At 41.5% G+C, this 12,342-nt stretch overlaps 2 protein-coding genes across 3 annotated transcripts in view; one reads left to right on the top strand and one right to left on the bottom strand.

Annotated features, from left to right (window-relative positions):
- LOC308313869 (extracellular calcium-sensing receptor-like) overlaps window positions 1-12,342 on the bottom strand; it is a gene marked incomplete at its 3' end in the record, with an annotated part of 196,766 nt that overhangs the window by 41,103 nt on the left and 143,321 nt on the right. The gene's annotated exons all lie outside the window — the stretch shown is intronic.
- Window positions 540-6,530, top strand: LOC308314174 (uncharacterized protein). 2 transcript variants are annotated; one of them, XM_080761629.1, is made up of 9 exons: window positions 540-635; window positions 739-831; window positions 927-1,004; window positions 1,107-1,184; window positions 2,705-2,762; window positions 2,903-3,042; window positions 3,735-3,822; window positions 4,213-4,422; window positions 5,872-6,530. In XM_080761629.1, exons 1-9 carry the CDS (start codon window positions 559-561, stop codon window positions 6,448-6,450), a joined length of 1,401 nt encoding a protein of 466 aa, XP_080617755.1. In that variant the 5' UTR covers window positions 540-558; the 3' UTR covers window positions 6,451-6,530. The 2 variants fall into 2 exon arrangements, with proteins under 2 accessions (XP_080617755.1, XP_080617756.1); XM_080761630.1 differs by lacking the exon at window positions 927-1,004.

The following is a 12,342-nucleotide window of genomic DNA, read 5'->3' as shown; positions in this document are numbered from 1 at the left end:
AGCAGCAGTCCAAATCATACAGTAACAACCAGGCAGGAGAACAGCAGCAGTCCAAATCATACAGTAACAACCAGGCAGGAGAACAGCAGCAGTCCAAACAAATACGAGGCTTACTGTGTAGAAATGCGGGCAGTAAAGCAGGATGTCCCAAACCGCAGAGTCCAAGAACAAGCGAGACCAAACACAGTGACAAGGTATAACCTGACAGCGAGTGTGTGTGAAATGAGTCCAGGTGGGTAATGGGTTGATTGGGGAAATGTTGTCGGGTGTGAAAGGGGCGTGGCACTGTTGGGCTGATGAGGGAGTGTGAGCAGGTGTGAGACCGGGACTGAGAGAAGGAATGGGATGTGGGAGTGGCTGAAGTGTGGACACGACAGACAGACAGACAGACCGTGACAGTGGTACTGTGGGATTACATCATAGAGCTTGTAGGTCTGCTATTTTTGAAAAATCGTTAAAATGTGGCACAAATCATTGAATATATATTTCAGAGCAAACATTTTGACAGTTGTTTCTGGGGGGGGGTGTGTGTGTGTGTGTAAAGGTCTCTGCTCCACCATGAGTGAGTCTGTGGAGAGAGAGGAAGGGGGCGTGGCCTCTAAAAGCAGCCATTCTGACTCTGACCAACATGAGAGGTAATTTACTTTACTAGACACGGGGGAAAATGTGAGGCACAACATATAAATTATAACCGTTGTCCTAATAAAGTAAATATCCTTCATCATATCTTTCTGTCAGGGTCCACGAGCAGAGTGACCAGGGTGACCAGAGTGACTCGTCCATTGGACATCCTTTGAACTTCAAAGATGGACACCACTCTACTGATCTGAGGTCAGAACAACACATTATTTAGTTAAATAAGGAGTGCCATGTAAATGGTTTTAGTCCTAATAACGTAAATATGTTTTCTGCTGTACCATATGCAGCTGTAAATCCATGAAGAGTGACCGGTCCATGGATCCTCCTCTTAGTTTAAGGGATGGACACCACTCTACTGATCTGAGGTCAGAATGAAAAACAACACATTATTTAGTTAAATAAGGAGTGCCATGTAAATGGTTTTAGTCCTAATAACGTAAATATGTTTTCTCCTGTACCATATGCAGCTGTAACTCCATGAAGAGTGACCGGTCCATGGATCCTCCTCTTAGCTTAAGGGATGGACACCACTCTACTGAGCGCAGGTTAGACTGTCAAACATTAAAGAATGAAGAATCAGAGTTTTATTTGTACATAAGTATACATACGTATACATAAGTACAAGCAGCGTGTTGGTGGGACTGTGCTATCATCACAATCCTACTATAAATGTGCCACGTCTCTGTGTGTGTGTGCGTGTGCGTGTGCGTGTGTGTGTGTGCTTGTGTGTGTGTGTGTGTGTGTGTGTGTGTGTGTGTGTGTGTGTGTGTGTGTGCGCGTGTGCGTGTGCGTGTGTGTGTGTGGTTGTAATGCACGTAACTTGAGAACCGTTCACCCCACCGACTTCAAATTCGACACACGTGTTCCACACCCCCCACAGGGAGTGCAGTGCCCGGTATCGAGTCGGTCGACTCGGTCGGACCCACGCTAACTCCAGAACTACCACAAAAAGGCTCTGGTCAGGCTCTGCCAGTTATCAGACAGGTATCGGTCAACAGGCCCGTCTAGAGTTTAAATGGACAGGTATCGGTCAACAGGCCCGTCTAGAGTTTAAATGGACAGGTATCAGTCAACAGGCCCGTCTAGAGTTTAAATGGACAGGTATCAGTCAACAGGGAGACATCGAAGAGGAAGGATGGATGGGGAAAGATCAACATATGGAATATCAGAAAAGGTCAGCTCCATATAAGGAGATCTAAGGGCTTGATGTTTGAAGTCAGATGTAGAGTTTCTGGCCAATATTGATGACATCAGGGATCTCCATATATGGGCTTAATATTGATGACATCAGGGATCTCTGTCCCTGATGATGTCACATGCTCTCTCACTGATCCCTGATGATGTCACATGCTCTGTCACTGATCATCCAAAGTGGTCCCCCTCCATTTTAGCGGATGATGTTTTCGACGGTCCGTCCCGTTGTTGTCGATCGCCTCGGGGTAAAACTCAGCTTCTTCTACGCAACAGTGGAGTCTGTTCTCCTATACGGCAGTGAATGCTGGACCCTGAAGCCAACCCTGCAGAAGTCCCTTGACGGGTGCTACACCAGAATGCTGCGTGCAGTACTTAACATCAGCAAGACTGTACATGTCACTAACATGACACTGTATGAGGGATTACCAAGGGTGAGCCAGAAAATAGCAGCCAGGAGAATGAGACTAGCAGGACACTGCCAAAGGCATCAAGAACTGCCAGCCAGCAAACTGGTGCTCTGGGAACCAACACACGGGCATCGATCACGAGGACGCCCCGCGCTAACATATGTGGATGTACTCAAGAGCGATGCAGGAGTGCAAAGTACCAACGAACTGGCCGGATGTATGGAGAACCGAGATGACTGGAAACGACGATGGAGGGCTCTTCAACGGGCCTTGAAGAAACAAATCGCCGGGCGTCCTGATTGAATGGTTACAAATCCCCCCCCCCCCCGGGCATTCTAGGTTTTCTGTGACCTTTGGACGCAATCAGTATATAGGAAATCACATACATGGCTTATACGTTTCTGTTCATATTGAGTTTCTATCATATAATGATGTGCGTGCGTGCGTGCGTGACTCCTCCACAGAGACCACCAGAAGAACGGTCTCGATGGTCAGTGTGATCAGGAGCAACAAACGGAACCGGTGAGTCACTTTACAACATCTTTTCTCGATACCAATTCAATGAAAATGATGCGTTGAAAAATACCCTGATGTTTTCATCGCCGGTGTTTATGGCTGTAATGAATAACGATGTACAAAAATGTATTGTTGTTCATTTGGAGGGTTCTCTGGAGAAAGAGAGGAAGCTCCGTCTGGACCTGCAGGAGGAGCTGAAACGCTCCCAGGAATCCATCATGGACCTGGTGGAGGACCTGCAACGCTCCCAGAAATCCATCATGGACCTGCAGAATGAGAAGAAGGAGTAATGTGGACCACAGCATGAAATGACACGTAGAAAAACCTACCCGTAGAATGACTCTAACATACTGTAGAATGACTCTAACATACTGTAGAATGACTCTAACATACTGTAGAATGACAACATACTGTAGAATGACAACATACTGTAGAACGACTCTAACATACTGTAGAATGACTCTAACATACTGTAGAATGACAACATACTGTAGAATGACTCTAACATACTGTATAATGACTCTAACATACTGTAGAATGACTCTAACATACTGTAGAATGACAACATACTGTAGAATGACTCGAACATACTGTAGAATGACTCTAACATACTGCATTCTACTAGCCTGACACTCCGTCTGAATTTTGTTATGCCGTTGCCAAAGCAGCAGTCTTCAGCGATTGGTTCACACCGACCAATCAAAATTGTAGCAAAGAAATTGACGCCGAGCATCTTCGTCACTCTACTGTTTACCAATAGACAGAGTCACCAGACCTGAATCACCAGAACATCTGTTTATTTTTGAATGGCCGTGGCTAGCGATTCAGGGCTGGAGCCAGGCTAGTGTTAATAATAATAATAATAATAATAATAATACATTTTATTTATAAGGCGCCGTACAGGTTTAAAAAAAAAAACAAAAAAAAACGATACATGTTCTGCTGTAGAATAACGTTATGATGTATTGTGGTCCACAGGAATACGGATGAAATAACCTTTCTTCTGGATAAGATTGGAGATGCACAATCTTCTGTTCATCTACAGAAGACAATCAAAGAGAAGCAGGTATTTTTTTTCTCCTTAAAATAATTAATACAAAGTGTTATGACTCTGGCCTAAGGGGGGGGACAATTAAGGACCATAGCAAAAAAAGAGGGTGTAGAAAGTTAAATTGTAATTATTAAAACTAATCTGAATGAAATAAACAACCTAGGAATACACAGATTTGTGGAAATCAGCAAGGTGAGTAGTGTAGTGTGTGTATTCATGAGTATGGTGTGTGTGCAACTTGGATGTATTAGTAAAATGTTGGAAGAAGTTTGTGTAGGAGAGCTGCAAAACCAAGATCTCACACCGCTCCCCAAGTCCTAGGAACCAAACGGAAATATACACAGTATAGGGAACCGTCACAAAAGTAAGAGTTAACCTAATATCATTGATTGATTTGAATTCCAGGCTCGTATTAAAGAAGTACAGGAGGAGCTGAACGCTGAGCATGCTGCTCGTAGCAACGTGGAGAAGCAGAGAGATGACCTCCATCTGGACCTGGAGAGAGCTGAGAGAGACAACAGGAAGCTGGAGGAGGACCTGAAACGCTCCCAGGAATCCATCATGGACCTGCAGAGAGACAAGCAGCAATCTGACCACAAGATCACAGAGCAGCAGGTGATTTAATTGTACATGAATATGTCACTATTACCAGACAGTCTGATCCAAAGACAGTCTCTGGACAGCTAAGGACTGTCAGGGTCGGTGGCGGTGGTGGATCAGCGGTAGAGTGGCCAGATGGTAACCGCAAGGTTGCCAGTTCGAACCCGGGCTCCCCCAGTATTAGTGTCAAAGTGTCCTTGAGCAAGACTCTGAACCCCTAATTGCTCCTGATGTGCAGGTTGGTGCCTTGCATGGTTTCCACCGCCATCGGTGTGTGAATGGGTGAATGTAAAGCACAATCTCTGTAAAGCGCCTTGGATAAAGGCACTATATAAATGCACCATTTACCATTTAAGGACTTGCAGCCCAATAGTCAGTCCACGTAAAAGAAAATGCTATGGCCTAAAGGAACGTCAAAAAAGTAATACATGTTCAATAATATGTGTATCGTTTAAGTGGCAAAATAGCAACATCTACTAATGTTTTGAACTACATGTACAGTATATCACCTATGTAATAATTACAATTAAACATTTCTACTGCGTAACCCGCGTTCCCCGCTATTTAATCAAATATTATACGCTGCCGAGATTGTTTTATTACCTTTAGAGCATAACGCTGAAGTATTTGCAGTTTTCAACCACGGAAACCTGGCGAAAAATGGTCTGTTGGTTTGTTATGATCAGAAGATAAAAATGGTCTGTTGGTTTGTTATGATCAGAAGATAAAAATGGTCTGTTGGTTTGTTATGATCAGAAGATAAAAATGGTCTGTTGGTTTGTTATGATCAGAAGATAAAAATGGTCTGTTGGTTTGTTATGATCAGAAGATAAAAATGGTCTGTTGGTTTGTTATGATCAGAAGACGTGAGAATGCGAAAGGAAACCACAGTGAACAGCATGTTGTAGTCTAAACAAACGGCCCGTCCACTTGCTTTGGGCTCAATTTCCCAGAAGCCCTAGCAGCAGCCCAGAGGATGACTTGATTTCCGGTTTCGTCACCAGGTCCGGGACAAATCCGCTCTTTATTTTTAATTATTTTAAAACAGATTATTAAACAGATTAAACAAATAGCGGGTTTAGCGTGTTACGAGCGGTGGAACCCTGGATTTTACATTAGAAAATAACAGTAAATTATGATTTTAATGTTTATCCACGTCCATGGTGTAATTTATACCAGCTGGGGGTCCATGGTGTAATTTATACCAACTGGGGGTCCATGGTCTAATTTATACCAACTGGGGGTCCATGGTGTAATTTATACCAGCTGGGGGTCCATGGTCTAATTTATACCAACTGGGGGTCCATGGTCTAATTTATACCAACTTGGGGTCCATGGTGTAATTTATACCAACTGGGGGTCCTCTAAATGCACAACGTTGAGAATCACTGAGTAAGAGTAATAAGTACGAGTATATGAATATTATCATAAATGAATGTATAATATCATTGATTTGAATTAAAGGCTCGTATTAAAGAACTGGAGGAGGCAGAAGTGAGGAGAAGATCTGCAGTGGATGTGACTCTGGATCCTGATACAGCACATCCTAAACTCATCCTGTCTGACGATGGAAAACAAGTGTATACTGGAAACATAATGAAGAATCTCCCAAACAACAAAGAGAGATTTGATACATGTGTCTGTGTCTTAGGAAAACAAGGATTCTCCTCAGGAAGGTTTTACTTTGAGGTTCAGGTTAAAAGTAAGACTGAGTGGGATCTAGGAGTGGCCAGAGAGTCCATCAACAGGAAGGGAAACATCCCACTGACCCCCAACAATGGTTACTGGACTATAGTGTTGAGGAATGGAAATGAGTACGAGGCTTGTGCTGGCCCTGCTGTCCTCCTCCCTGTTAGAGAGAAGCTCCAGACAGTGGGAGTGTTTGTGGATTATGAGGAGGGTCTGGTCTCCTTTTATGACGTGGAGGCCAGAGTTCTCCTCTACTCCTTCACTGGCTGCTCCTTCACTGAGAGACTATATCCATACTTCTGTCCCTGTTTTAATAATGGCGGTATAAACTCTGCTCCTCTGATCATCCTGTGATCACAAGAGGTTTTCTGAGCGGTGCTCGACGCTCCAACGCACGTCTTTGTTGTGCGTGTCGATTCCTTATGACTCCTCCCCCTGTGATGTCACGTGGTGGGGGGGAAAAGTACCATTGCTGCAATGTAGAACTACTACTAAAAATGTAGTTTTTTGTGCAGTCTGTGTTTTTATTTCTTTACTGCACAGCTGCCCCCCTTTGACAACTTGTAGACTTATTTACTGTTCTTTATGAACTTTTAATCTTTTAAACCAATGACCTCTTCCTTCAGGAAAGGATTCCATATAAGCCTTCTGGCTTCTTCCTTTCCTTGCATTGTATTTTAGTTTCTTTGATATGTTATTGTCTATTTTTTGTACTTTATGCTAAATAAATAAACCTAAACCTGAACTACTCTGCTACTGAGTAAACGTCAACATGTATAACTACTCTGCTACTGAGTAAACGTCAACATGTAGAGCTACTCTGCTACTGAGTAAACGTCAAAAGTACTCATTATGCAGACTGTCCCATTTCACACGTTTTCAAATGTATACGTTTTTTTTTTCTTTTTTCGCAAAACATTATGAGCTTGTAGATCTGCTATTTTTCAAATGGCCAAAGTGTATCCGGAGGTGGTTAATGTCTGATGCCAATTAACAATGACGTCATCATGTGATAAGGACATTTCTTCTTGAGCCACACATAATTTTGTATTTCATTTTCTGTTCATCATAACCTCATTTCATAGCCTACTCAGTATTCCCACATCTCAGTCAATGGTCATTATCAAACACTGATTGCTAACCATGCCGGCTAAAGTTAGCAATCAGTTGATCTTGGCTTGTTCTACAGTTTTATATACATATTTCGTTCATTTAATTTAATCATTTGGACAGACAACATACTTTTATTTCTTTCAAAGTCAAACAGTTTTAAGTTACCATTACTATGTTGTCAAACACCCACTACTCACACCATCCTCATTTCCTGGTCAAAGTTTCACAAAAGAGTCCAACTGCATCCACTGCTCCTTTTATAGGTGGAGGGTTCAATTGGGTTGCACCATGTTGCAGGGGTGTCTGGGTCTGGCAATACATATTATTTAAAATGATTGCAACGGGACGGGTTATTTAAAACCTGGTTTGTTAATCATTTTAGGATTGACAATTATACTGGAAATGTCTGGAAATGTTTCTAGGTTACATGTTCACTAGTTGGGTAAGTGAATGCTTTGGGGAAACCTGTCTTTAGACAGTTGGTATGGGCCACTAGGGAGAGGCCTGAGTTGGACTTCATGTAGTCAATCCATGGTGAGACATGGAAAGAGTGGGCATAAGGCGGGAAGTTCTGCCCTAAGACAGTGTTAGGACTGGTAACGTCCAGACTGGGTGCTTGAATTTAAGCATATATCATGTAAGTTTGTTGTTTTCATTTTTGGAGTTATATTTTTGTTTTTGTGCAAGAAATATTTTTTTCCTGAGGCATTTTTTGGAGCATTATTTTTGGAATTGATTTACGAAATAAATCTTTGGCAATAATGGAGAATTTTTGGTATGTCATTTTTCTGTGCACCTAGCCCTCATCAAACAGACTCATTTACACATCATTATGTGTCTCTGAGCCAATCAATGAACGGAGAACTTACGTCATCATGTGTCTGAGCCAATCAATGAACGGAGAACTTACGTCATCATTATGTATCTCTGAGCCAATCAGCATCATGCATGTCGGTGGAAAACCTCGGCCAATAAGGGACCACCATTCTTGATGATGATGATGTATGATGATTAGAGCGCCGCTCACTTCACACAGGTGTGATTTTTGTCTTTCTTTGAGGGGCTCCTAGGTCCAGTTTTGAGCAGGGATGCACGATTAAAGTCCTAAAGTCGTCTCTTCAGTGCTACTGAAAATTTCTGACAGGCGAAATCATTTTGGCACTACAGCGCCGAAACAGGTAAAATAGGAGTATGAATCGGCCCTAATACTGATTATTGAACCGGTTTTCACCGAATGAAAAATAACTCTACATTTAATGTGTGTACTCGTCTCATTCAGGTGTGGAAACAGAGTACAGGCTTTTTATTGATTGATTGATTGATTGATTGATTGATTACTTTATTAACAGGCTTTGGGCCAATAAGCCCCCTATAGGCCCTATAGGCTTGTTTCCATTGTGGTCCCTGTATAACCACTTTTAGGCGGGAACCCGTTTTGTCTGTTAGCATTACGTTATGCTTTAGCTATTTAAAAATAGCAGATCTACAAGCTCGTAGCGCGCCAATTTTTTGAAAAGAATCGAAGAACGACTGACATAGAAACATAGCTTTTTCAGAAAACTGTCATTTTCAAACAGACATTTTTTTAGAATCTGATCTCAGGTCAGAATGGGATAATATCGGAATGGGTCTGAATGGGTATCGGCAGATATGACCCTGTGGATGATCGGAGATCGCATTATGGGTCATGATGTCATAATCGTGCAGCCCTAGCTGTGAAGCATTATGGGTCATGATGTCATAATCGTGCAGCCCTGTGAAGCATTATGGGTCATGATGTCATAATCGTGCAGCCCTAGCTGTGAAGCATTATGGTCATGATGTCATAATCGTGCAGCCCCTAGCTGTGAAGCATTATGGTCATGATGTCATAATCGTGCAGCCCCTAGCTGTGAAGCATTATGGGTCATGATGTCATAATCGTGCAGCCCTGTGAAGCATTATGGGTCATGATGTCATAATCGTGCAGCCCTAGCTGTGAAGCATTATGGGTCATGATGTCATAATCGTGCAGCCCCTAGCTGTGAAGCATTATGGGTCATGATGTCATAATCGTGCAGCCCTATAGCTGTGAAGCATTATGGGTCATGATGTCATAATCGTGCAGCCCTGTGAAGCATTATGGGTCATGATGTCATAATCGTGCAGCCCTGTGAAGCATTATGGGTCATGGTGTCATAATCGTGCAGCCCTAGCTGTGAAGCATCGATTTTCATTATTGTTTTATTGGCCTTTTCTGTATATTTTCATTATTCTGTGAATTCTCTTCAATAAAAAGACTAAACTAAGTTGATTGTCTGAGTTTGACTGCTGAAAGTAGGCCTGCATAAAACATGTTGTGTAGTATAATTGCAGCTGCAGATCGCACATTTGCAGATGTAAATGTTTGCTTAGACAGGTAATGTCCTCACTTCAAATTTAATTATTTAAAATGTTTTATTGCGGCTCCTTATTGCATTGTTTGTTAATAGTAGTCTTCTTCATATATATATATATATATATATATATATATGTGTGTGTGTGTGTGTGATACTGTAGTTATAGCAGTGACTTTTTCCCTCACTGTATATGTTTCTTTTCCCTTTTTGCTTCCTTTATGATGAATTCTGTTCTGTTCTTTAACTATATAGAAGTGTCTATTTGTACGTCTCTAAATGTTTTGATGAATTGAACATGGTGGACCCTCTTGTAAACAAGTGTAATGCTTAATTGGGTCGTCCACTCACAGTCAAAAGTCTTTGTATTGAGTTTGTGCTTGAAATGTACTGTAATTCTGCAAACTGTTAATAAATATTTCAATCAATCAAAACAGCACAGTGATCAAACACTTTTTGACGAAAAAAGGTCCTTGCGGTCTTGTTTCCATTCAGGTACCGTGTATTCAATTCAATAATCATGACATGACAAAATTCAAATAATCACAAAAGAAAGAAAGAAAAGAATAAATACTGTATGTACAGTACTGTACCTTCGACAGGCAGCCTCTGTAGACATTTTTAAAGCACAGCTCAAGACCCACTTCTACAACATTGCTTTTAATTGATCTTTTAATTTTGTGTTATTCATGTCCTCATTGTATTGCATTACTGCTATGCTTGTTTTTAATGTTTATGCCTTGCTTTTCGTTTCTTTTTTCTCCATTGTTCTGTAAAGCACTTTGAGCTGCATTTCATGTCATGAAAGGTGCTGTACAAATAAAGTTTTATTATTATTGGGGTTTTTTTAACAGAAATACATTTTAGTTTTGTTTGTTTTTACACCGTGCAAATAAAGATAACAGTTACCATCAAGTGGTGTGGTGGGACATTCTCATTCCTTCTCATCTTTGGAATATAATATTCATATAAATGTAAATGATTTGGTTAGATTGTATCCATAGACATAGATGCTTACAAATTAAGTAATAGGCCTACTAGCCTAATAGTCTGGGTCGCATTTCCATTGGCCTTTTGTTTGGTCCAATTAGTTAATGAACAAACCCAGAGTTGAAAACTCTCCGTATACTTAGTAAACTTGACCTTACAAGGCTCTGTACTTGGTCTGCTCTTTTCACCTCTATCCTAAACCTATGCAGAAGATCTACAAGCTCACAACACGTCGCTCTGTCTGGTATCACTTGGTATTGTGTAATACTAGAATACCACCTGTAGATGTCAGTAAAGTCAAAGACAAGTAACATGGTAACCTGTGGTGAATGACTAGAATGGGTTTCTTTCTATGGCGTCAAAACAAGTCAAGACGTTCTAATTCATGATGATGATGAACTTTATTTCAGACACAGTGGGTCCACAAACAAAACACAGAAACAAGACAGACAATACAAAGAACACAGAGATAGATGTAGCCTACGTAACAGACTATTTTCACTCGATAAAGATCTATATCAATTCAAAAACATTATTATTTATTAAACATTTCCTCCAGTGTTTCCAGAAGCACGAGGAAAAGATTGTATCACTCTGTGTGATACCTGTTAAGGCCATGATTAATACATTCTTTGACTCCTTCAGTGTCTACACATTAATCTAAACATACAATCCCTCAGTAGCCTACAGCATGAAAGCTGGGTACATTATAGCCGCAATTTGCAACTCTAGATTTGTACCAGCTGCTTATATAATGGGATGAATCTAGAGTTGCACACACCCTCCATTGACTCCCCATTCATCCAATTTGCGATCTGCTTGTATTAAAACGACTCACCAACATTGCAGCTGTAGGGCAAAGCTTGAATTATCCTCTTTCAATCTGTAAAGCTTTTGTTTAATACAAATCCATGTAGACATGTTATGAGCTACTTCCTGTCAAGACATTCTGTGCAGGTGATTCTTTTTCTATTTTGTTGGAGTTTGGAAGCGCTCGTCAAAGTGACTGAACAGCCCTGCGTACCGCCTGGTTCAAATGTTCACATCATGGGGGCGGCAGCAGCACAACCCGTTGATAAAAACGAGTGCTTCCAAACTCCGACACTTAGAAAAAATATCAGAGAAATATCATAGAACTGAGCAGGTGTGAGACCAAGACTAAGATCAGGTGTGAGACCAGGACTAAGACCAAGGACTGTCTAAAGAGGACAAGAAGCGAAGACCGCAAGGGCGCCGCCATGTTGATCACATGGTGCTCCATGGAAGGAAAGGAACATGTGCAGTTGCAGACCAAGGCTGCATAAAGCCCATTGCGCATGTTTCTTTCCTTCCATGGAGCACCATGTGATCAACATGGCGGCGCCCTTACGGTCTTCGCTTCTTGTCCTCTTTAGACAGTCCTTGACTAAGACCAGGTGTGAGACCAGGACTGAGAGAAGGAATGGAATGTGGGGACAGACAGACAGACAGACAGACCGTGACAGTGCTACTGTGGGATTACATCATAAAGAGCTTGTAGGTCTGCTATTTTTTGAATTTAATTGAATTGTTAAAATGTGGCACAAATCATTGAATAATATATTTCAGAGCAAACATTTTAAACTAAAATAGTTGCTTCGGGGGGGGGGGGGGGGGGGGGGGTCCCTGGAACTAAATATTTTGAGATGGCCCAATAGAGATAATTCTGGGGGTCCTTGACCTGAAAAAGGTTGAGCACCACTGGCATACTGTAGAAACATAGGTTTTTCAGAAGAAATGTATAGGATTT

This window comes from Protomyctophum bolini (genome assembly GCF_963924005.1).
Source record: "Protomyctophum bolini genome assembly, chromosome: 4".
NCBI classification, from domain to species: Eukaryota; Metazoa; Chordata; class Actinopteri; order Myctophiformes; family Myctophidae; genus Protomyctophum; species Protomyctophum bolini.
This window is presented reverse-complemented; position numbering and strand designations above follow the sequence as displayed.